General features: G+C 41.3%; 1 protein-coding gene across 2 annotated transcripts in view; it reads left to right on the top strand.

Moving 5' to 3' along the window:
* Positions 1-2,459: 2,459 nt before the first annotated feature.
* The window catches only part of CA10 (carbonic anhydrase 10 (inactive)), a 308,288-nt gene continuing 283,560 nt past the window's right edge, over positions 2,460-27,187 (top strand). Inside the window, exons 1-2 of one of the 2 annotated variants that reach the window (XM_089671805.1) lie at positions 2,460-3,962; positions 4,599-5,114. In XM_089671805.1, coding sequence (XP_089527931.1) covers positions 5,054-5,114 — 61 coding nt within the window. In that variant the 5' untranslated portion in view covers positions 2,460-3,962; positions 4,599-5,053. Of the gene's footprint in view, positions 3,963-4,480; positions 5,115-27,187 lie in introns of those variants that run through there. The other variant, XM_089671887.1, reaches the window with a different exon arrangement.

The following is a 27,187-nucleotide window of genomic DNA, read 5'->3' as shown; positions in this document are numbered from 1 at the left end:
ATAAACACACGGAGGTATGTACATAACTAAATGTGCAGCACAGTGGCTAGCACTTCCACCTGGCAGTACTAGGGTTGCTGGTTCAAATCCCAGCCATTGTTAGCCCCTGCCTGGAGTTTGCATGTTCTCCCTGTGCCTGCGTGGGTTTCCTCCGGGTACTCCAGCTTCCTCCCACACTCCATAGACATGCTGGTAGGTGAATTCTATCCTGTTTAAATTGGCCCTACTATGTGTATGTATGAATGTGAGTTAGGGACCTTAGATTGTACGCCCCTTGAGGGTTAGGGACTGATGTGAATGTACAATATATATGTAAAGTGCTGTGCAAATTGATGGTGCTATATAAGTACCGGAAATTAATAAATATTTCTTTTTTTATGCAAAATTTGCTTAGACACCTTGATGAGCAAAACTGAGTTTCCGCTTAGGTGAAATTCAACTTAATCAATTGTAAAAATCTTGCATCAAAATCAAGTTTAAGAAAATCACTGCACTCACCCCTAGCGCACAATAAACACACGGAGGTATGTATGTAAATATTTATTTTTTTTAAACGCAAATATTGCCTAGACACCTTGATGAACAAAATGGAGTTTCAGCTTAGGTGAAATTAAACTTCATCAACAATAAAAATCAGTAATTTTGTGTCAAAATCAAGCTTAGGAAAATCACTGCACTCATCCCTAGTGCACAATAAACACACAGAGGTATATACTTACCTATTTTTTTTTTCAGCAAATTTTGCCTAGACATCTTGATGAGCAAAATTGAGTCTCCACTTGGGTGAAATTAAATTTCAGTGAGGAAAATCACTCATCTCTAGTGCACAATAAACACACAGAGGTATGTACATACATATTTTTTTATGCAAATTTTGCCTAGACACCTTGATGAGCAAAACTGAGTTTCCTCTTAGAATAAATTAAACTTCACCGATAGTAAAAATCAGCAATTCTGCATCAAGTTTAAGGAAATCACTGTACTTACCCCAGTGCACAATAAACACACAGAGGCATGTACGTAAATATTTATTTTTTACGCAAATTTTGCCTAGACACCTTGATGAGCAAAACTGAGTTTCCTCTTAGATGAAATTAAACTTCACCAATAGTAAAAATCAACAATTCTGCATCAAGTTTAAGGAAATCACTGTACTTACCCCAGTGCACAATAAACACACAGAGGTATGTACGTAAATATTTATTTTTTACGCAAATTTTTCCTAGACACCTTGATGAGCAAAATCGAGTTTCCTCTTAGATGAAACGAAACTTCACCAATAGTAAAAATCAGCAATTCTGCATCAAGTTTAAGGAAATCACTGTACTTACCCCAGTGCACAATAAACACACAGAGGCATGTACGTAAATATTTATTTTTTACGCAAATTTTGCCTAGACACCTTGATGAGCAAAACTGAGTTTCCTCTTAGATGAAATTAAACTTCACCAATAGTAAAAATCAACAATTCTGCATCAAGTTTAAGGAAATCACTGTACTTACCCCAGTGCACAATAAACACACAGAGGTATGTACGTAAATATTTATTTTTTACGCAAATTTTTCCTAGACACCTTGATGAGCAAAATCGAGTTTCCTCTTAGATGAAACGAAACTTCACCAATAGTAAAAATCAGCAATTCTGCATCAAGTTTAAGGAAATCACTGTACTTACCCCAGTGCACAATAAACACACAGAGGCATGTACGTAAATATTTATTTTTTACGCAAATTTTGCCTAGACACCTTGATGAGCAAAACTGAGTTTCCTCTTAGATGAAATTAAACTTCACCAATAGTAAAAATCAGCAATTTTGCATCAAATCAAGTTTAAGAAAATCATTGATCCCTGGAGCACAATAAAAAGAATATGAATAGGCAAGTACAATTTGTTTATTGTTTTTACGCAATTTTTTCCTAGACAGCTCGATGAGCAAAACTGAGTTTCCACTTTAGTAAAATTAAAGGGTAAAAATCAGTAATTTTTCGTCAAAGCCAAGTTTAAGAAAAACACTTCACTCCTCCCTATATGAGCATGTGTAAACCTTTCTTTTCTTTTTTTTTTCTTTACGCAAATTTTGCTTAGACGTCTTGATGAGCAAAATTGAGTTTCTGCTTCAGTCAAACAAAATTCTACCAACAGTAAAAATCAGCAATGTTGCATCTAGCTGAAGGAAATCTCTGCACTCATCCCTAGTGCACAATAAACACACAGAGGCATGTACTTCAGAGCTCAGGAATAATGTTCATACTAGCAGCAGAGAGAGAGGTAATCAGCACTAATCAGAGTGCATGGACTGAGATGGGGTGGGGGGGGGATGCTTTCAGTGCTTTGCTAGCAATCTGCATACACTGAAAGTGTGTCAGTGGATCTATTGCCCACATTGTCTCTTATCCAGCATCCAGCATAGTCCCCCATGTGACAAGGCTTTTTTTTTTTTTCTTGAATGGGAAATAGGAGGGATGCAAGTTTGCTGGTGGCTGGGATGGCCATGCATTATGCAACTCACTGACTGACAGTCTGCAGAGCTGTGGGTCACTTCAGGCAGTGACTGCGGGTCAGGATGGGCAGAGTCTGCCAGTGAATCCAGCCCTGCTTCATTGCATACTGTACAGGGACAGCTTGGCAGGGAAGGCAAAGTGTACTGTACAGAGACAGCTTGGCAGGGAATTGTAAGTGAGAGCTCCCTCCCTCATACAGGAGAATTGTCGGGAATCTCTATGCTGGGATCGTGCTAGACTTCAGCACCCTGGACAGCCCTCAGCTGCTACACAAGATCCACCAAGGCATCTGCTCAGGGTGCACCCTACAAGATTGGGGGTTGGGGGGTCTTCTTGTTGAACCCTTTTTTTGCCACCATGTGGACTTCTGGGGAGCTTTGAGGGGCTTGAAATGAAAATGGTTGAATGTCAAGAGGGAAAGTGCGGGACTACACTGCAAGACTGCTGAATTCCCAGCACCGGCTGTCAGAGAGGTCCTGCGGAGCACCTTAAACCGCCAGGGTGAGGCTCTCGGAGTGGTCCTGCGGAGCACCTTAAAGCGCCAGGGTGGGACAGCCGGAGAGGTCCTGCGGAGCACCTTAAAGCGCCAGGGTGGGGCAGCCGGAGAGGTCCTGCGGAGCATCTTAAACCGCCAGGGTGGGACAGCCGGAGAGATCCTGCGGAGCACCTAAAAGCGCAGGGGTGAGGCTCTCGGAGAGGTCCTGAGGAGCACCTTTAAACGCAGGAGTGAGGCTCTCGGAGAGGTCCAGCAGAGCACCTTAAAGCGCCAGGTTGGGAGTACCGGAGAGGTCCCGCAGAACACCTCAAATCGCAGGGGTGAGGCTCTCAGCGAGGTCCCGCGGAGCACCTCAAATCGCAGGGGTGAGGCTCTCAGCGAGGTCCCGCAGAACACCTCAAATCGCAGGGGTGAGGCTCTCAGCGAGGTCCCGCGGAGCACCTCAAATCGCAGGGGTGAGGCTCTCAGCGAGGTCCCGCAGAACACCTCAAATCGCAGGGGTGAGGCTCTCAGCGAGGTCCCGCGGAGCACCTCAGATCGCAGGGGTGAGACTCTCAGCGAGGTCCCGCGGAGCACCTTAAAGCGCCGGGGTGAGTGTGAAGCGCTAATCAGCCAACCTGCGCGGTGGATCTCCATCAGCAGGACGGGGACTCCCCCGGAAAAGTCTGGGCTCAGGAACCTCAGCGCCCTACCTGCTGCAGATGAGAGTGCTTCCTCCCCAGCCCGGGCGCGTTCTCGGCGCGCATGAGCGACAATACCGCGCGTTAATCTCCTCCACTGAGCTGATGCACCTAGCTGGACCTCACTCCTACCCTTCCCAGCCTTCCAGCCAAGCCAATGTCCTAAAAGTAGACTGAACTGCCAATGATCCCCCCTCTCCCTCCTTTCTTCCTTACCCAAATCCCAGTGTGTGAAGCACCTTGATGAGGGAACCCTGCTGGACAGCGCCTGTCTGGATTACCTGGTAAGGAGCTTCATTAAAAACTCAGGATATTTGGGAGGCAGAAAAAAAAAGCTGGTTACAGCATGCAGGCAGAACAATGGCAGCTTTCCCTCTGCAAAAAAAAAAAAAAAAAAGCTTGGCAGATCCAGCTCAATATGCCAGGAAACAAACAGCTTAACTATCTGAGAGTCATAGCAAATGGCAAAAGCTCTATTCTTTCTTTGCTAAAAAAATAAATAAATAAATAAAATTATTATTATTATTTGCTTCTTTTTAAAATCTTGTTTTTTTTAATCTGCCCACCCATGACTGGGAATGACATGACTGCAAAATCTGCAATCTAGTATAGTAATACGTATAGAAAATTTCAAGTGACTGTAGAACACCTGAATCCTTTAGGATGTGCTTGTTCAAGCTTTGCTTTGGGGGGGCTACAGGGTAGTTTTTATATGATACTCCAGCGCCCCCTAATGCCCAAACAAGGAGACAGCATGGTTAAAAAAAAAAAAATTAAACCCCTTGCAATGCTATCTTGCTGCAGTCAGTCACATAACATCACACTGGTGTTATTTTCAATTCAATTTCTCTTTTCTCTACAAAATGTTTTGATTTTGTTTCATTACCTCTGCTTTTTGTTTCTCCTCTGTCATCTCACAGGGGGGACCCCTCAGCTCAGCAAGAAGGATGTCCATGACAGTCTTGGGAGATACATTGAAGGGATAAAACTAAAAAAAAAAAAAAAAAGCTTAATGTCCATCGCTGGGGGATCGACTGCACGGATAATGATCTTGCTGGCAAACTCTTAATTTAGCCGTATTTTACTGCAAGAAGATTTGGCTGTGGAGATAACCTGTTTTTTTTTTTACATACAGTGATTTGGATTTTTTTTTTATTAATTGTTTTGTGATTTTTTTTTTCCTTTTTTTTTTTTTTTTTTTTTTGCTTGATGGAGAGAACAGGATCAAGTTGAGGTCCTTGTGGATTTTTTTTTTTTTGCTCGGACATGAGTACACATATTTGGAAAATACACTCAGGCAGAGAGGGACCTTGCCATTGGGAAGTGTTCTATTGATTGTTCCGTTGAGTGATGCAGTTGGTATGAAAATCGTAGAATGGAAATTGTTTGGGAGGTGGTGTTTTTCCTACAAGCCAATTTCATCGTTTGCATGTCAGGTATGGTATAGAAAAAAAAAATTTTATATTTGCATTTATTGTAGATTGTGAATTGATCTTTTTTTTTTTTTTTTTTTTTTTTTAATTCAAAGCATACATGTACTGCATGGTAATACTTTGCACTGTCTCCTTCCTAAGGCACAGTAAGGAATAAAATATTAAGCGTAATAATTCTCTTGATCACTTGGTCAGCGATTGGGGGGGGGGCGCATAGATAGGTGACATAAAGATGTGCTGGTGGCATGCCTCTCCTTTTTCATGCGTGTAATTCTAATATTTAATGACATATCTATGATACGTACGTATAAAATGTGCCGAACTTTTATAGCAAGGCAACTGTCTTTTTTTTTCTTTTTTTTTTACGCATCCAGTAAACCTTTTTTTTTAATTTTTTATGTCATCAGAAAAAAAGGCTTTGCGAATGTTAAAAATGATAATTTATGTATTTAAAGCAATCCCTTCTATTTAATTCTTCTGAAATGGCTCAAGAGTTGTGCAAGTTTTTTTTTTTCAGTGCAAGGACTGAGTATGTGATATGGGGTTGGTACGTCTGTAGGCTGTATCACAGATTTTTTTGCCTGGCGTGATTGTCATATCATTGCAATGGGATGTGTTGTACGCCAGGCAAAATAGGTGTTGTGAAAAAAAATGATTACTATGGTTGGTGGGCGCATTTTTCAGCGCCTATTATAAAACACAGCTAGTTGGGATCCTTCCTAATAATGGGATTGGCAACTGAATGGTAATTTCCCAGTGTATGGTATTATATGCATAGACAGTGGGAGTCTGGTAGTAGCTCTCACCTACATCCCCACCCTGCCACCCACCCACTTACCCCCCCCTCCCCCAGAAAAAAAAAAAGAAATAAATTGTAGCTTTGTGCTAAGGGACATACTAAAATTCCCACAATGCCATTGGCATGACGCTGAAATGCGATTGGATTGGCAAGTACTAAATAGCTGGCTTGGTTCCAAAAGAGGAGATGTGTGGTATTAGTGCATTTAGTTACTTTGAATGGTGGCCAAAGGGGATAGGGGTGAAATTAATTGTGCCGGGTCCAGGGGCGGACTGACAACTCACGGGGCCCCCGGGCAATAGGGGATCATGGGGCCCCTGTGTCCTTGGTGTCAACATTGGGATATTATTCCTTCCATTAAAACCAATAATGGGGCACTGTATCAGGGCCAGGGGCAGACTGACAACTCATGGGGCCCCCGGGCAATAGGGGATCATGAAACCCCCTGTGTCCTTGCCCAAACTCAAAAAAGCCTTTGAAAAAGGTACCAGGGGCCCCCTACTGACCCTGGGCCCTCGGGCAGTGCCCGGATTTCCAGATGGTCAGTCCGCCCCTGGCCAGGTCTACAAAGAAGAGAGCTCTTGGGCTGCATGGAATGAATGAGTTGAGTGGTGTAAAAAAAAAAAAAGTGCAAATTACTTTTTAAAATTTGTGTTGCTGAGCAAGCAGCTGTGGAAAATCTGTGATTTTTTTAATGTTTCTTGTGTTATAACCTCTGGTGGCACAGTGGAGAGCTGTATAGAGATAGGAGACTTTTACGCTGCTACATGCCTGCAGGTTGTTATTCAGAATGGCTGGACCCAGAGGCAATTGTCATAGAGACACTGATGATTGTGGAAATAGTATGTTGCTTTGATTTATTAGTGAACTTGTTAAAGAAACAAACTTGTTTTAAAAAGCAGATTTACTTTGATGCAGCACTGTGGTACCAAACACATCATCCTTGGTGTACTGTCAGTGGGGTGCAGAGGGAAAACCACTGCTGGGGCCATGAGGTCAGTGGCCTTTCCAAGAAGACAATGGGGTTGATTTACTAAAACTGGAGGGTGCAGCTCTGCAGCTTCCAGGTTTGTTTGTCAAAGCTTAAAAGTGGTTGTAAACCCTTTCATATACCCAGTGAAGTGGCTGGTCTCAGGTGATACACGGGAATGAAACAAATCCTCCTACGTAAGTTGTACCTGTTTATCTGCAGTCTTCTCTTCTCTACATCCATTCACACTGCTAAATTTATAAGGCTTGTCTGAGAGTTCAGAAAAAAGGGGACCGAGAGCTGAAATTACACACTGTAGAGCTAAGCGAGAAGAGCTCCGTGAGCTGATTGGAGGGAAAGGACACACCCAGGGGCGGATTGACCATTTGGAAACTCGGGCACTGCCCGGGGTCAGTAGGGGGCCCCATGAGATGCCCCTGGTACCTTTTTCATAGGCTTTTTTGAGTTTGGGCAAGGACACAGGGGCCCCATGATCCCCTATTGCCCGGGGGCCCCATGAGTTGTCAGTCCGCCCCTGGACACACCCCTCTCCACGCTCACAGGAACAGAGCTGAGGCTGTCAATCAGCTGGAGCTGCCTCCCCTGTCACCATTTTCTCTTAGTGTCAGGAAAACGTGTAAGAAGTGTTTGATGTTGATAGCAGAGGAACTAAGCAGAAGACAGAAATGACACTTAGTGCTCTGGATTGAGACAAATACACACTATAGAGCAGTGGTCTCCAAACTGTGGCCCGGTGGCCGGATGTGGCCCTTTGCTTGCCTTTATCTGGCCCTTGGAGCACTATTCCACCAACTGACACCAATGTCGGGGCACCATTCCTCCTACTGACACCATCAATGGGGCACTATACATCTCAGTGATATCAACAATGGGATATTATTCCTCCCATTAAAACCAATGATGGGGCACTGTATCAGGGCCAGGGGTGGACTGACAACTCATGGGGCCCCTGTGTCCTTGCCCAAACTCAAAAAAGCCTATGAAAAAGGTACCAGGGGCATCTCATGGGGCCCCCTACTAACCCTGGGCCCTCAGGCAGTGCCCGTGTTTCCAAATGGTCAGTCCGCCCCTGATCAGGGCATTTTCTGCTTCCACTGGTCACAGTCTGGCCCTCCTAAAGCCTAAAGGTCAGTAAACCGGCCCCTTGCTTGGAAAGTTTGGAGACCCCTGCTATAGAGGGATGTGCTTTGTTCATATTTCATGTCTGAGGTTTACAACCACTTTAACTGAGCAATCTGAAATTAGGAGCTGATTGGCTGCCATGCTCAGCTGCACCAGATTTTGCAATCTCCAGTTTTAGTAAATCCATCTTCGTGTCTCCCTCCTATTCGCCAGTGTCTAGTGATGAGCAAATACACTCACGTTTGATCCACTGGTGATATGGCAAATGGGAATCTGCAGTGCAGGTCACATGGTGCATTATCAGCCATCTGTTGCTTGTGTTAAAGTGGATCTTTCTGTAACTTTACAAGTCTGCAAATAAATTCTGGCTATGTCAAAGGATATTGCATCAGTATGAGGTTTTTAAAACGCTCTACCTTTTAAAAAGCAAGTCTTTTAGATTTATCCAAGTGACTTTGCCTAGGTATCAGTCTGCTGCAGGCAGGAGGAAGCATTTCCTCAGTCTCCTCTCCACCAATGGTCAGACTGCAACATTGTAACTTTGTAGGCAGCCACAAGGCGAGAGGCTGCTGCAATGTCTGATCTGTGAACACAACCAAAGACTTCAAAAACATCAGGATTTACATGACTGTGTCATCTTAGAGTCGGCATCTCAGTCCAGGAAGTAGATGGATTAAGCATCCATTAATGATCAAATGATGGCGCCTTCCCCCTGTAGAGAGCAGCAGATAAAGGCATTATCGGATCGGTACTGTGATCTCTGAGAGAAGTATAGAAAGACTTGGAACTGGGGGCGGACTGACCATTCAAGCACTCAGGCATTGCCCAAGGGCCCAGGGTCAGTAGGGGGCCCCATGAAATGCCGCTGGTACCTTTTATAGGCTTTTTTGGGTGTGCTTTGACTTTGGGAAAGGACACAGGGGCCCCATGATCCCCTATTGTCCGGGGGCCCCATGAGTTGTCAGTCCGCCCCTGCTTGGAAGTGTTACACTCAGATAATTACTGAGCATGCTGCACGTAGCATGAAAAATATACCTGATGTCAGAGCTTTTTTTTCTCAAATAGGTGCAGGAACTCCCCCTTCTGAGTCACTTCTTGCCTCCTGCTCCTGCCCACCTCCGAGCCAGATCTGATTGGTTGCTATAACAATACCCAATATCTTTCTTTAGATACCATATAAAATGCCTTGTATTTCTTCCAAAGAATTAGGAACATGCTTACTGATTTGATTTAAAGCACTGTACCTAAAATCATGGAAGCTGGAATTTCTCCAAGAAATGGCAAAGTAGAAGAAGCTTTGTTTGACCAATAACTGAAAGTTAGCCCTGTGAGGAAGAAGTCTATACAAAAAAAAAAGGTATAAATGAGGTTTTCTATCAGGCTTCTTCTCCATGGGGAGGTGTAAAGCTTGTGATCAGAGAACAACTTTGAGAGGTGGAGCTGGCATTTATGTTGATAAGACCCAAATGAAATGTAAAGGAAACATACACATGGTCTGCTGGGAGAGGCCCTAGGGGAAACAGAGCATATTGAAGGTACCATAATGACCAGTAGACATGTGCACCCCGGACATTTTCATTTAGTTTCGGATGCATTTGTTCATTGAAGAACTTTGTTTTATCATATCCGTTATGTTGATCAATTCATTTTCAAAATTCATTTTGTATCTTCATAAATTTGTTGGTCCAGGTGGATTAAAAAAATTTTGCAGTTTTTCCGGAAGATTGCAGTATATTCGATATGTTATCAAATTGGACGGATTTGAATGGGTAGGACTCAATATTTTCAGACGGTAGTCCAACCAAGAGAAGTGGCATTTGCTGATTCGACAATATCAACTGGCGTCATCTGAATTAACGAATGAAACTAAGTTCAGATCCATTTGTTGTCCAAATCCGAATTATCGAACAAGTTTGAAAATTTTATTAATTTTCCCATGGGCCCAAATTACTATTGGATCATGTGCTGTCATTCAAATTAAATGAATGCATTCGTTAATTTTGTTCTAACTTTTTTAGATTCATTTACATTCGTTACTATGTCCATTTGGAGATTCATATACATCCAAATCTCCAATATTTACATTTTCATAAAAAAAAAACGAAACGCACACATTGAATAACCAGTTAACCTGGAAACATCTAAGAAGAGGTCTATGTCCAGATGCATTTCTATGGCCAGGTGAAGGAAAGACTGAAGTGTCTGCACAATCTATGGAGTATTATTAGTTTAGCATGGACATTCCATTCCAAAACAGTAGGCATAAGTATGGAGTTGTCCCTCCCCCCAACCTTTCCTACTTTATAGCTATAACAGCCTCCACACGTCTGGGAAGGCTTTCCACAAGAGAGTGTCTGTGGGAATTTGTGTCTACTAATCAAAAAGAACATTTGTGAGATCATGTTCTGATGTTGGACAAGAAGACCTGACTCACAACTGGGCTTCCAACTCATTCCAAAGGTGTTCAGTAACCCTTTGAGGACCATGGTACGTATTTGTCCCATGTTTTTAATTGCGTGTATCATTTGATTAAGAACTTAAAACTCTTTTTTTGGTTTGAGTCAAAATATTAGTTCTTATCAACAAACAACAAATGGATCTAGCTTTTTGCCAATTATTTCATGAAATGGCTTAGTTACAGCAACTGAAGTGTACGAACTTTAAAAACAAAAAAATTGATTCTTTTGGCGTTCCAAAATCTTACGGTCCTCAAAGGGGTAAGGTTGAGGTCAGGACTGTGGACAGGCCACTCAAGTTCCTCCAGAAAAATAAAAAAGATGGTGCACCAGCCTAGTGCATTATCCTGAAAACTTGACTTTATTAATAAAAAAGTGGTAAGTGTTATACATACAAACTAACAGATGTATCTCAGCTTATCACAATACAACTGCAAGTTCCAACCCATGGAGCATTACAACTGATGGTGAAATGGACAAAGACCCAACCAACTGACGCGTTTCAAAGGCTTGCTTCTTCCTCAAATCACTCAGATTCCTCCACACCAGACTCATCAAACCATGTCTTTATGGCATTGGCTTTGCACACAGGGGCACAGCCATGCTGGAACAGAAAAGAGCTTTCCCCAAACTGTTGACATAAGATTTTAAGATCTAAACTGTCATTGTATGCTGTAGCATTAACAGTACCCTACACTTGAAAAGCTTGAAAAGGTTGTCCACATACATTTGGTCATCTTTTGTATTGTATTGAAAGTTATACAATTTCCAATTGACTTTACCAGGCTGTTCATATACTTTTGACTATATAGGTAGGTATGTTGGTCAGGTGTCCAGAAACCTTTGACCATATACTGTATAGAGTGTTTGTGTACCAAAACAAACTAAGGCAGGCCAGAGATGACGTGATTATTTTTCCTGCAACCAGGGGTATTGGTTGGAATCCCCCATCAACACAGTCAGTTTTGATGGGGGATTCCCGCTTGAGGAGCTGTTGTTTGCCGCTGGCAATAATCACATGTAAAAAGCCAACATGTTGGTTGTACCCAAATTGTACAATAATCAACTTGGGTACAGTCAACCTGTCCATAGATGTTCGAATCCCGGTCGGTCCCCGCTGAATCAGCTGAGATTCAAACCATCTGTTGCCGACTTAAGAGCACATGGCAAGCTTTTCATCATTAGCTTATAACTCTCAGATTGGCAGTGTACTTATTTACATTGCTAAAGACCTCTTCCTCTTGTTAATAAGTGTTTATTATTTTATTTTATTTTTTTGTAAATTTTAATGTTGTGCTTTTTATCTTACTCCTCCATTGGCATTCTATAATACAGTTATCTTAATGAATGGCCACTCTGCAGAATATGCACACATTACCATTAATGGGCCTCGGTAATTAGTTAGCATGTTTTCATTTGTTGGCATACATTTGATTTATGTGCTGTACAGTACACATATTCCCCCACCTCTGCTAGCTTTCCATTTATTTTATTCTGATAAGCAAATGAATATCTATCACATATCCCACCCCCCAATTTATATATGCAAGGACTTGTTTCTATTGCCTTCATCTTTGTTAATTAAATCATTTATTTTATCGTTTTTACTTTCCTGGGCTTTCCTAGTTTCCAATTTTGTCCCAATATACAAAACACGGCTGTCCATGTTTGCTATCATTTTGGTTTGAGGCAGGCACAGGAAATATGTGGATACCCTTCCAAATGGTTGAGTTCAGGTACTTCCAGTGAAGGGTACTGTTTACGCTATGGTATAGAAAAGACAATTTTAGAAAATTTTGCACTTCCAACCTTTTGGTAACAGTTTAAGGAAGGTCCCTTTCTGTTCTGGCATGTTTGTACCCCTATGCACAAAGCCAGCTCTACAAAGACATGGCTTGACCAGTTTGATGTGAAAGAACTCAAGTGACCGACACAAAGCACTGACCTCAACCCTACTGAACATCTTTAGGATGAATGACAATGGTACGCTGTTTACGCTATGGTATAGAAAAGACAATTTTAGAAAATTGTGCACTTCCAACCTTTTGGTAACAGTTTAAGGAATGTCCCTTTCTGTTCTGGCATGTTTGTACCCCTATGCACAAAGCCAGCTCTACAAAGACATGGCTTGACCAGTTTGATGTGAAAGAACTCAAGTGGCCGACACAAAGCACTGACCTCAACCCTACTGAACATCTTTAGGATGAATGACAATGGAGATTGTAAGTCAGGTCGCAGAAACAGAGGTGAAATCTCTCAATGTGGACAATTATTCCAGTAACAGGTACCAAACGTAGGATTATCTCTCATGTTGGGCAGATTTCCTCTCATTTCCTTTTGTGTCCCTGGGACAGGAAGTAAGAGAAAATCACTTTGGTAGGGACAGCAGAAGGTAAAAAGCTTGTAGACATTCCAACCTACATCTCTTTATATGAAACTACCTCTCCTCGTAGTAGATTTAACTCTGCAATACCCTGGATGTCTATAGGACAGGAAAATGTAAGGTAGAACTTGTTGGTGGTAAGGTGGCTCAACTAGTGACGGGACCTCAGATTGTGAAGATTGTAGGGGTGGGTGAGGAGCGTCGCGCATGAACGGAAGTCTTGGAAAATCTAGTCATTTGGAGAATAAAGATCACTTCATTGGTGCATGACTTAAAACATAGCCAATGCATTTTGAGGGATTGGCTCCCTTTATTCAGGACTTTGGTGATGTTAGATCTGTTTTTTTAAGTATCTATTGTTCTTACAGTGGCAAATAGGTTTTACTAAAGCCCTAAAGAACAGGGAACCCAATCCCCAGAAACACATTGGCTTTTTGATGCTCACCAATGAAGTGATCATTGATCTTCAACCAGGTGGAGCTCCCAAGACTTTCTTCCTCCATAACCTTCACCAGGACAGGAAATCAGGGGAAATCTCCCCAGTACACAGTCAGGACCCTCTCTATTTTTTTCTTTTGGTGAGATATAGTTTATTTGGCTACCTTTGTTTTCAACCAGCTGAGTAATCATTGTTTGTATTTCTCATTGGAAACTTAATTTTGCAATGATGGAACAAGTATGTTGCTTTTACACAATCTACTACATGGAAATATATTGAAATTCGAGAGGCTCTGCATTAAACACAAATAAAGTAAAAACAAATATGCGTTTTAAATGAATTATTCTCTCCCCTTTGTAAAGTAGATTACTATATTATGCAGCTTGTTCTGTAGTAATCTGAAGTCATGGTCATATTATGCATTTGCCACAGAGGTGAGAACAATGTGCCTCTCAAACAATAGCTGGTTGATGTAATCACAGCAGCATCTTGTATTGCTACTTCCTCCATTCCCTTATCATAGAAGACAGTGGTGATAGTGTCTTTATTTAAAGAGCAACTGTGACTAGTCAAAATCACTCACTGAATGACCAAAAATATCCAGCAAATTCTGCAAATTTGTTTAAATTAGCAAGCACGCTTGATGTATCTTTACGTTGAGTGTGTTTAATCCATTGCAGGGAATTTTAGTGGGTTTTCTATTGTGCCACTGGATTTATCTGCTGTCTACTGTAACTAGATTTTGTATTGTGCAACCTCCATCTCCAGGAACACTTGTACAGCATTTCACAGTCAGAGGTTCAAAGTTGTCTAGGGTGAAAAGTAGACCCAGTCTAATCCTTGAATGAATATCAAGTGTACCTGTCAAAAGTTTCCGAACTGAAATTACTACAAAAATGAAGACACTTTGAGGTATCTTCATGTAAATTTGCTAATTAATTTTCATCCAAGATATACCTCAGTTCTAGGTACAGAGCATACATAGGCCTTCACTTCTAACCCAATTCTAAGCCAACTTGCTTCACAACCAGGGGTGGACTGACCATTTGGAAACTCGGGCACTGCCCGAGGGCCCAGGGTCAGTAGGGGGCCCCATGAGATGCCCCTGGTACCTTTTCCATAGGCTTTTTTTAGTTTGGGCAAGGACACAGGGGCCCCATGATCCCCTATTGCCCGGGGGCCCCATGAGTTGTCAGTCCACCCCTGTTCACAACATTGAGCATCGAGCAGCATACAATGCTGGGAGCTTCTATTGGTGACTGGGGCTTTGGTAATAGACTTTAAACCTGTAATGTGAAACAGTCAGTCCACCCAAAAGGAATTTTAGGTATAAGTAGACCCTGGTGTTCTGAGCCAGTCCCTAGCTTCTTCTATATCTTGGATTTTTCAACAGTGAGATCTTCCTGCCATAATTCCCAGCCCTGTTCTTGTCCACCTGGAAGTTTTTCGTATAATTTGGTTGTATTTTCCATAAATTAAATTAAAATCACACAGAAATGGTGGGGATCCCTTATAATGGACATCACATGCCAACCTTCCCTCTGTTCCTGTTCTGCAGCCTCCATAAGACTCGATGCTCAACACTGCCGGGAAGGTTAGATGTCCCTGTCTTCCACCATGCATTTTGTTTCCATCTTCTGATCCTCTGTCATTACGTATTCAGCAGTTATGTAGAAGTTAACGGATGGAACAATAGTGCACAGTGGAGGACAAAGGTACCCAATGCCCCCAGAAGTTTTCCCGACATAATTCCAGGCCCTGTTCCTGTGTATCGGGAACTTTTTGGTGTCACTTGGTTGTATTCTCCATAAATGAAAAGAAAATCATGCAGAGATGGTGGGAATTCCTCATGATGGGCATCACAACAGGAACCTAGAACTCAGTTCAGAGATCTCAACATCACAGATCCCAAGAGATTTAACAAACTGTTTAGACAGTTTGGCTCTTCAAAATAAAACAAGCACATAAATGTCAGTTCAAGGTGGAATGAGCCTTTAAAGCAGCCCTGTCAGGTTAAAAAAAATCCTGATGAAATGTTTTTGCAGTAGAAGAGGTTTTGTACTCACCTCCCTAACAGCCCATATCACCAACCTTCCCTCTGTTCCAATGCTGTAGCCTCCATAAGACTTTTACTAAGTTCAATGCGCAGGCAGGGAAGTTAGATGTCTGTGTCTCCCTCCATGTATTGTGGTTCCATCCTCTGACCTTCTGTCATTATGTACTCTGCAGCTGGGGCGGACTGACCATTTGGAAACTCGGGCACTGCCCGAGGGCCCGGGGTCAGTAGGGGGCCCCAATGAGATGCCCCTGGTACCTTTTTCATAGGCTTTTTTGAGTTTGGGCAAGGACACAGGGGCCCCATGATCCCTTATTGCCCGGGGGCCCCATGAGTTGTCAGTCCACCCCTGCTCAGCAGTTATGTAGAAGTTGAAGGATGGAACAATGGAGCACAGTGGAGGTCAAAGGTATCCCACACCCCCGGAAGTGTTAAATGCAAAAGAGTTTTATGGGGACTGTAGTGCTGGAACAGAGAGGAGATAAGAGACAATTGCCACCAAAGGGGTGATTTAAAAAGCTCCTCTATTGCACAGATCTTTAGTCTGGATTTTTCAAAGTATAACTAAAACAGTAGAGTAGTGAGGGAGTAGAACTGCTGAAAGGTTTTTATTGCTGTCTTCTTAACTACCCTGATCATCAATATCACCGAGAAGGAAAATGGCAATAAATCTGAAATTTTGAGGTGCCACTAGAACAGGATTAGAGGAAAAAAATCTAAATGTGACAATTGAATAAATGGGGATTTCCCTCATTTTGCAAAGACATCCTCTCACATTCTGTTAAGTAGCCTCCCCTACTGTATCTAATATAAAAAAAAAATGTTTTGTCTTTAGATATACTTTGAAGTATAACATAGACACAAAAACTTAATTGAAATACAAAATGACTTTATTTTTCATGTGACTGGTTTGAAGCTGAAGACACACAGGGGTCTAATTATAACAAATTTACCATGCAAATTACTCAGCATTCCTACAGCAGTCACAGATAATCTCCATAATGTGTCTAATATGTGTATTCCTTTGATCATCAGTTCCATCTTGTGGTCATAATGCCTTATTTTCCTGATTGGGATATTTCAGGAAAATACTACATCAAGGCCACTGGATGGAGCGGCAGTCATAGGGAATACACATATAAGACAATATACAGGGATTATTTGTTATGGCTGTGAGATTGCTAAGGTATTTTTTATATATATATATATATATATATATATATATATATATATATATATATACCACATAGTGTATAATGTGGGCTTCACTGGCATTCGGTCAGTGCTCAGCGCTCATTATTCTAGCAGAGGCCTACTTAGGAATGCATGATCCAGACCGTCTGCTAGAAACTATCCCCTCCACATTTTCATGCAGTAATGTAGGACATAAAAATTAGAAAAATAAGTTTTTTTAGTGAAGATTTTTTTTCTTTTACTAGCTCACCGTTCTTCCTCTCAGCATGTTTTAATGTAGGTTCATTACTAGCTTATCAAGATTTTGATTGTCAGACTCCTGAGTCTCCTACAATAAAAATAAAGTCAATTATGTTATATTTCTTTCAAACAGATAGTTTTTATTATCAGTGTGTCTGTAACATAATCGAGGCAGTGTGGAGTAGTGAAAAAAAGTTACTTAAAAAAAAAAAGTTAAAACTTTTACTAAAATTAGTCTCCATTATATTTTATTTATTAATTCTTTGATTTCAGGCGACAAGCAAATCTGTGAACTGCAAAATCATTTTCTGGAAAACAAAGTCAATTAGAAATTGCTTAACTTGCATTAAAGTTCACTACATGGCCAAAAATGTGCACGCACTTGACCTTGCACCTACTGTATGGCCAAAATAATGTGGATGCCCCTTCAAAATATCGAGTTGAGGTGTTTACAGTATTCAAGGACATTTTGGACAACTGTATGCTTCCAACCTTGTGCCAACAGTTCCAACGAGGAAATTTCCTATTCCAAAATGAACACACAAAGCACTAATTCATGTGAGAATTTAGACTTTAGATGGATTTAAAGCTGAAGTTTGGGTGCATTTTAATTTCACATAGTTTCATTGGTCCAACTTGCACCAACATAGATATGTATGTATGAGTTGTCAGTCCGCCCCTGGACACACCCCTCTCCACGCTCACAGGAACAGAGCTGAGGCTGTCAATCAGCTGGAGCTGCCTCCCCTGTCACCATTTTCTCTTAGTGTCAGGAAAACGTGTAAGAAGTGTTTGATGTTGATAGCAGAGGAACTAAGCAGAAGACAGAAATGACACTTAGTGCTCTGGATTGAGACAAATACACACTATAGAGCAGTGGTCTCCAAACTGTGGCCCGGTGGCCGGATGTGGCCCTTTGCTTGCCTTTATCTGGCCCTTGGAGCACTATTCCACCAGCTGACACCAATGTCGGGGCACCATTCCTCCTACTGACACCATCAATGGGGCACTATACATCTCAGTGATATCAACAATGGGATATTATTCCTCCCATTAAAACCAATGATGGGGCACTGTATCAGGGCCAGGGGCGGACTGACAACTCATGGGGCCCCCGTGTCCTTGCCCAAACTCAAAAAAGCCTATGAAAAAGGTACCAGGGGCATCTCATGGGGCCCCCTACTAACCCTGGGCCCTCAGGCAGTGCCCGTGTTTCCAAATGGTCAGTCCGCCCCTGATCAGGGCATTTTCTGCTTCCACTGGTCACAGTCTGGCCCTCCTAAAGCCTAAAGGTCAGTAAACCGGCCCCTTGCTTGGAAAGTTTGGAGACCCCTGCTATAGAGGGATGTGCTTTGTTCATATTTCATGTCTGAGGTTTACAACCACTTTAACTGAGCAATCTGAAATTAGGAGCTGATTGGCTGCCATGCTCAGCTGCACCAGATTTTGCAATCTCCAGTTTTAGTAAATCCATCTTCGTGTCTCCCTCCTATTCGCCAGTGTGTAGTGATGAGCAAATACACTCACGTTTGATCCACTGGTGATATGGCAAATGGGAATCTGCAGTGCAGGTCACATGGTGCATTATCAGCCATCTGTTGCTTGTGTTAAAGTGGATCTTTCTGTAACTTTACAAGTCTGCAAATAAATTCTGGCTATGTCAAAGGATATTGCATCAGTATGAGGTTTTTAAAACGCTCTACCTATTAAAAAGCAAGTCTTTTAGATTTATCCAAGTGACTTTGCCTAGGTATCAGTCTGCTGCAGGCAGGAGGAAGCATTTCCTCAGTCTCCTCTCCACCAATGGTCAGACTGCAACATTGTAACTTTGTAGGCAGCCACAAGGCGAGAGGCTGCTGCAATGTCTGATCCGTGAACACAACCAAAGACTTCAAAAACATCAGGATTTACATGACTGTGTCATCTTAGAGTCGGCATCTCAGTCCAGGAAGTAGATGGATTAAGCATCCATTAATGATAAAATGATGGCGCCTTCCCCCTGTAGAGAGCAGCAGATAAAGGCATTATCGGATCGGTACTGTGATCTCTGAGAGAAGTATAGAAAGACTTGGAACTGGGGGCGGACTGACCATTCAAGCACTCAGGCATTGCCCAAGGGCCCAGGGTCAGTAGGGGGCCCCATGAAATGCCGCTGGTACCTTTTATAGGCTTTTTTGGGTGTGCTTTGACTTTGGGAAAGGACACAGGGGCCCCATGATCCCCTATTGTCCGGGGGCCCCATGAGTTGTCAGTCCGCCCCTGCTTGGAAGTGTTACACTCAGATAATTACTGAGCATGCTGCACGTAGCATGAAAAATATACCTGATGTCAGAGCTTTTTTTTCTCAAATAGGTGCAGGAACTCCCCCTTCTGAGTCACTTCTTGCCTCCTCCTCCTGCCCACCTCCGAGCCAGATCTGATTGGTTGCTATAACAATACCCAATATCTTTCTTTAGATACCATATAAAATGCCTTGTATTTCTTCCAAAGAATTAGGAACATGCTTACTGATTTGATTTAAAGCACTGTACCTAAAATCATGGAAGCTGGAATTTCTCCAAGAAATGGCAAAGTAGAAGAAGCTTTGTTTGACCAATAACTGAAAGTTAGCCCTGTGAGGAAGAAGTCTATACAAAAAAAAAAGGTATAAATGAGGTTTTCTATCAGGCTTCTTCTCCATGGGGAGGTGTAAAGCTTGTGATCAGAGAACAACTTTGAGAGGTGGAGCTGGCATTTATGTTGATAAGACCCAAATGAAATGTAAAGGAAACATACACATGGTCTGCTGGGAGAGGCCCTAGGGGAAACAGAGCATATTGAAGGTACCATAATGACCAGTAGACATGTGCACCCGGACATTTTCATTTAGTTTCGGATGCATTTGTTCATTGAAGAACTTTGTTTTATCATATCCGTTATGTTGATCAATTCATTTTCAAAATTCATTTTGTATCTTCATAAATTTGTTGGTCCAGGTGGATTCAAAAAATTTTGCAGTTTTTCCGGAAGATTGCAGTATATTCGATATGTTATCAAATTGGACCGATTTGAATGGGTAGGACTCAATATTTTCAGACGGTAGTCCAACCAAGAGAAGTGGCATTTGCTGATTCGACAATATCAACTGGCGTCATCTGAATTAACGAATGAAACTAAGTTCAGATCCATTTGTTGTCCAAATCCGAATTATCGAACAAGTTTGAAAATTTTATTAATTTTCCCATGGGCCCAAATTACTATTGGATCATGTGCTGTCATTCAAATTAAATGAATGCATTCGTTAATTTTGTTCTAACTTTTTTAGATTCATTTACAATCGTTACTATTCATATACATCCAAATCTCCAATATTTACATTTTCATAAAAAAAAAACGAAACGCACACATTGAATAACCAGTTAACCTGGAAACATCTAAGAAGAGGTCTATGTCCAGATGCATTTCTATGGCCAGGTGAAGGAAAGACTGAAGTGTCTGCACAATCTATGGAGTATTATTAGTTTAGCATGGACATTCCATTCCAAAACAGTAGGCATAAGTATGGAGTTGTCCCTCCCCCCAACCTTTCCTACTTTATAGCTATAACAGCCTCCACACGTCTGGGAAGGCTTTCCACAAGAGAGTGTCTGTGGGAATTTGTGTCTACTAATCAAAAAGAACATTTGTGAGATCATGTTCTGATGTTGGACAAGAAGACCTGACTCACAACTGGGCTTCCAACTCATTCCAAAGGTGTTCAGTAACCCTTTGAGGACCATGGTACGTATTTGTCCCATGTTTTTAATTGCGTGTATCATTTGATTAAGAACTTAAAACTCTTTTTTTGGTTTGAGTCAAAATATTAGTTCTTATCAACAAACAACAAATGGATCTAGCTTTTTGCCAATTATTTCATGAAATGGCTTAGTTACAGCAACTGAAGTGTACGAACTTTAAAAACAAAAAAATTGATTCTTTTGGCGTTCCAAAATCTTACGGTCCTCAAAGGGGTAAGGTTGAGGTCAGGACTGTGGACAGGCCACTCAAGTTCCTCCAGAAAAATAAAAAAGATGGTGCACCAGCCTAGTGCATTATCCTGAAAACTTGACTTTATTAATAAAAAAGTGGTAAGTGTTATACATACAAACTAACAGATGTATCTCAGCTTATCACAATACAACTGCAAGTTCCAACCCATGGAGCATTACAACTGATGGTGAAATGGACAAAGACCCAACCAACTGACGCGTTTCAAAGGCTTGCTTCTTCCTCAAATCACTCAGATTCCTCCACACCAGACTCATCAAACCATGTCTTTATGGCATTGGCTTTGCAGACAGGGGCACAGCCATGCTGGAACAGAAAAGAGCTTTCCCCAAACTGTTGACATAAGATTTTAAGATCTAAACTGTCATTGTATGCTGTAGCATTAACAGTACCCTACACTTGAAAAGCTTGAAAAGGTTGTCCACATACATTTGGTCATCTTTTGTATTGTATTGAAAGTTATACAATTTCCAATTGACTTTACCAGGCTGTTCATATACTTTTGACTATATAGGTAGGTATGTTGGTCAGGTGTCCAGAAACCTTTGACCATATACTGTATAGAGTGTTTGTGTACCAAAACAAACTAAGACAGGCCACAGATTATTTTTCCTGCAACCAGGGGTATTGGTTGGAATCCCCCATCAACACTGTCAGTTTTGATGGGGGATTCCCGCTTGAGGAGCTGTTGTTTGCCGCTGGCAATAATCACATGTAAAAAGCCAACATGTTGGTTGTACCCAAATTGTACAATAATCAACTTGGGTACAGTCAACCTGTCCATAGATGTTCGAATCCCGGTCGGTCCCCGCTGAATCAGCTGAGATTCAAACCATCTGTTGCCGACTTAAGACCACATGGCAAGCTTTTCATCATTAGCTTATAACTCTCAGATTGGCAGTGTACTTATTTACATTGCTAAAGACCTCTTCCTCTTGTTAATAAGTGTTTATTATTTTATTTTATTTTTTTGTAAATTTTAATGTTGTGCTTTTTATCTTACTCCTCCATTGGCATTCTATAATACAGTTATCTTAATGAATGGCCACTCTGCAGAATATGCACACATTACCATTAATGGGCCTCGGTAATTAGTTAGCATGTTTTCATTTGTTGGCATACATTTGATTTATGTGCTGTACAGTACACATATTCCCCACCTCTGCTAGCTTTCCATTTATTTTATTCTCATAAGCAAATGAATATCTATCACATATCCCACCCCCCAATTTATATTTGCAAGGACTTGTTTCTATTGCCTTCATCTTTGTTAATTAAATCATTTATTTTATCGTTTTTACTTTCCTGGGCTTTCCTAGTTTCCAATTTTGTCCCAATATACAAAACACGGCTGTCCATGTTTGCTATCATTTTGGTTTGAGGCAGGCACAGGAAATATGTGGATACCCTTTCAAATGATTGAGTTCAGGTATTTCCAGTGAAGGGTACTGTTTACGCTATGGTATAGAAAAGACAATTTTAGAAAATTTTGTACTTCCAACCTTTTGGTAACAGTTTAAGGAAGGTCCCTTTCTGTTCTGGCATGTTTGTACCCCTATGCACAAAGCCAACTCTACAAAGACATGGCTTGACCAGTTTGATGTGAAAGAACTCAAGTGACCGACACAAAGCACTGACCTCAACCCTACTGAACATCTTTAGGATGAATGACAATGGTACGCTGTTTACGCTATGGTATAGAAAAGACAATTTTAGAAAATTGTGCACTTCCAACCTTTTGGTAACAGTTTAAGGAATGTCCCTTTCTGTTCTGGCATGTTTGTACCCCTATGCACAAAGCCAGCTCTACAAAGACATGGCTTGACCAGTTTGATGTGAAAGAACTCAAGTGGCCGACACAAAGCACTGACCTCAACCCTACTGAACATCTTTAGGATGAATGACAATGGAGATTGTAAGTCAGGTCGCAGAAACAGAGGTGAAATCTCTCAATGTGGACAATTATTCCAGTAACAGGTACCAAACATAGGATTATCTCTCATGTTGGGCAGATTTCCTCTCATTTCCTTTTGTGTCCCTGGGACAGAAGTGAGAGAAAATCACTTTGGTAGGGACAGCAGAAGGTAAAAAGCTTGTAGACATTCCAACCTACATCTCTTTATATGAAACTACCTCTCCTCGTAGTAGATTTAACTCTGCAATACCCTGGATGTCTATAGGACAGGAAAATGTAAGGTAGAACTTGTTGGTGGTAAGGTGGCTCAACTAGTGACGGGACCTCAGATTGTGAAGATTGTAGGGGTGGGTGAGGAGCGTCGCGCATGAACGGAAGTCTTGGAAAATCTAGTCATTTGGAGAATAAAGATCACTTCATTGGTGCATGACTTAAAACATAGCCAATGCATTTTGAGGGATTGGCTCCCTTTATTCAGGACTTTGGTGATGTTAGATCTGTTTTTTTAAGTATCTATTGTTCTTACAGTGGCAAATAGGTTTTACTAAAGCCCTAAAGAACAGGGAACCCAATCCCCAGAAACAGATTGGTTTTTTGATGCTCACCAATGAAGTGGTCATTGATCTTCAACCAGGTGGAGCTCCCAAGACTTTCTTCCTCCATAACCTTCACCAGGACAGGAAATCAGGGGAAATTTCCCCAGTACATAGTCAGGACCCTCTCTATTTTTTTCTTTTGGTGAGATATAGTTTATTTGGCTACCTTTGTTTTCAACCAGCTGAGTAATCATTGTTTGTATTTCTCATTGGAAACTTAATTTTGCAATGATGGAACAAGTATGTTGCTTTTACACAATCTACTACATGAAAATATATTGAAATTCGAGAGGCTCTGCATTAAACACAAATAAAGTAAAAACAAATATGCGTTTTAAATGAATTATTCTCTCCCCTTTGTAAAGTAGATTACTATATTATGCAGCTTGTTCTGTAGTAATCTGAAGTCATGGTCATATTATGCATTTGCCACAGAGGTGAGAACAATGTGCCTCTCAAACAATAGCTGGTTGATGTAATCACAGCAGCATCTTGTATTGCTACTTCCTCCATTCCCTTATCATAGAAGACAGTGGTGATAGTGTCTTTATTTAAAGAGCAACTGTGACTAGTCAAAATCACTCACTGAATGACCAAAAATATCCAGCAAATTCTGCAAATTTGTTTAAATTAGCAAGCACGCTTGATGTATCTTTACGTTGAGTGTGTTTAATCCATTGCAGGGAATTTTAGTGGGTTTTCTATTGTGCCACTGGATTTATCTGCTGTCTACTGTAACTAGATTTTGTATTGTGCAACCTCCATCTCCAGGAACACTTGTACAGCATTTCACAGTCAGAGGTTCAAAGTTGTCTAGGGTGAAAAGTAGACCCAGTCTAATCCTTGAATGAATATCAAGTGTACCTGTCAAAAGTTTCCGAACTGAAATTACTACAAAAATGAAGACACTTTGAGGTATCTTCATGTAAATTTGCTAATTAATTTTCATCCAAGATATACCTCAGTTCTAGGTACAGAGCATACATAGGCCTTCACTTCTAACCCAATTCTAAGCCAACTTGCTTCACAACCAGGGGTGGACTGACCATTTGGAAACTCGGGCACTGCCCAAGGGCCCAGGGTCAGTAGGGGGCCCCATGAGATGCCCCTGGTACCTTTTCCATAGGCTTTTTTTAGTTTGGGCAAGGACACAGGGGCCCCATGATCCCCTATTGCCCGGGGGCCCCATGAGTTGTCAGTCCACCCCTGTTCACAACATTGAGCATCGAGCAGCATACAATGCTGGGAGCTTCTATTGGTGACTGGGGCTTTGGTAATAGACTTTAAACCTGTAATGTGAAACAGTCAGTCCACCCAAAAGGAATTTTAGGTATAAGTAGACCCTGGTGTTCTGAGCCAGTCCCTAGCTTCTTCTATATCTTGGATTTTTCAACAGTGAGATCTTCCTGCCATAATTCCCAGCCCTGTTCTTGTCCACCTGGAAGTTTTTCGTATAATTTGGTTGTATTTTCCATAAATTAAATTAAAATCACACAGAAATGGTGGGGATCCCTTATAATGGACATCACATGCCAACCTTCCCTCTGTTCCTGTGCTGCAGCCTCCATAAGACTCGATGCTCAACACTGCCGGGAAGGTTAGATGTCCCTGTCTTCCACCATGCATTTTGTTTCCATCTTCTGATCCTCTGTCATTACGTATTCAGCAGTTATGTAGAAGTTAACGGATGGAACAATAGTGCACAGTGGAGGACAAAGGTACCCAATGCCCCCAGAAGTTTTCCCGACATAATTCCAGGCCCTGTTCCTGTGTATCGGGAACTTTTTGGTGTCACTTGGTTGTATTCTCCATAAATGAAAAGAAAATCATGCAGAGATGGTGGGAATTCCTCATGATGGGCATCACAACAGGAACCTAGAACTCAGTTCAGAGATCTCAACATCACAGATCCCAAGAGATTTAACAAACTGTTTAGACAGTTTGGCTCTTCAAAATAAAACAAGCACATAAATGTCAGTTCAAGGTGGAATGAGCCTTTAAAGCAGCCCTGTCAGGTTAAAAAAAATCCTGATGAAATGTTTTTGCAGTAGAAGAGGTTTTGTACTCACCTCCCTAACAGCCCATATCACCAACCTTCCCTCTGTTCCAATGCTGTAGCCTCCATAAGACTTTTACTAAGTTCAATGCGCAGGCAGGGAAGTTAGATGTCTGTGTCTCCCTCCATGTATTGTGGTTCCATCCTCTGACCTTCTGTCATTATGTACTCTGCAGCTGGGGCGGACTGACCATTTGGAAACTCGGGCACTGCCCGAGGGCCCGGGGTCAGTAGGGGGCCCCAATGAGATGCCCCTGGTACCTTTTTCATAGGCTTTTTTGAGTTTGGGCAAGGACACAGGGGCCCCATGATCCCTTATTGCCCGGGGGCCCCATGAGTTGTCAGTCCACCCCTGCTCAGCAGTTATGTAGAAGTTGAAGGATGGAACAATGGAGCACAGTGGAGGTCAAAGGTATCCCACACCCCCGGAAGTGTTAAATGCAAAAGAGTTTTATGGGGACTGTAGTGCTGGAACAGAGAGGAGATAAGAGACAATTGCCACCAAAGGGGTGATTTAAAAAGCTCCTCTATTGCACAGATCTTTAGTCTGGATTTTTCAAAGTATAACTAAAACAGTAGAGTAGTGAGGGAGTAGAACTGCTGAAAGGTTTTTATTGCTGTCTTCTTAACTACCCTGATCATCAATATCACCGAGAAGGAAAATGGCAATAAATCTGAAATTTTGAGGTGCCACTAGAACAGGATTAGAGGAAAAAAATCTAAATGAGACAATTGAATAAATGGGGATTTCCCTCATTTTGCAAAGACATCCTCTCACATTCTGTTAAGTAGCCTCCCCTACTGTATCTAATATAAAAAAAAAATGTTTTGTCTTTAGATATACTTTGAAGTATAACATAGACACAAAAACTTAATTGAAATACAAAATGACTTTATTTTTCATGTGACTGGTTTGAAGCTGAAGACACACAGGGGTCTAATTATAACAAATTTACCATGCAAATTACTCAGCATTCCTACAGCAGTCACAGATAATCTCCATAATGTGTCTAATATGTGTATTCCTTTGATCATCAGTTCCATCTTGTGGTCATAATGCCTTATTTTCCTGATTGGGATATTTCAGGAAAATACTACATCAAGGCCACTGGATGGAGCGGCAGTCATAGGGAATACACATATAAGACAATATACAGGGATTATTTGTTATGGCTGTGAGATTGCTAAGGTATTTTTTATATATATATATATATATATATACCACATAGTGTATAATGTGGGCTTCACTGGCATTCGGTCAGTGCTCAGCGCTCATTATTCTAGCAGAGGCCTACTTAGGAATGCATGATCCAGACCGTCTGCTAGAAACTATCCCCTCCACATTTTCATGCAGTAATGTAGGACATAAAAATTAGAAAAATAAGTTTTTTTAGTGAAGATTTTTTTTCTTTTACTAGCTCACCGTTCTTCCTCTCAGCATGTTTTAATGTAGGTTCATTACTAGCTTATCAGGATTTTGATTGTCAGACTCCTGAGTCTCCTACAATAAAAATAAAGTCAATTATGTTATATTTCTTTCAAACAGATAGTTTTTATTATCAGTGTGTCTGTAACATAATCGAGGCAGTGTGGAGTAGTGAAAAAAAGTTACTTAAAAAAAAAAAGTTAAAACTTTTACTAAAATTAGTCTCCATTATATTTTATTTATTAATTCTTTGATTTCAGGCGACAAGCAAATCTGTGAACTGCAAAATCATTTTCTGGAAAACAAAGTCAATTAGAAATTGCTTAACTTGCATTAAAGTTCACTACATGGCCAAAAATGTGCACGCACTTGACCTT

The sequence above is a fragment of the Staurois parvus genome, unplaced genomic scaffold (assembly GCF_062004578.1).
Source record: "Staurois parvus isolate SC_StPar_1 unplaced genomic scaffold, SC_StPar_1.0 ptg000003l, whole genome shotgun sequence".
Lineage (NCBI taxonomy): Eukaryota > Metazoa > Chordata > Amphibia > Anura > Ranidae > Staurois > Staurois parvus.
Note: the sequence above shows the minus strand (reverse complement) of the source record. Positions and strands in the feature narration are given on the sequence as shown.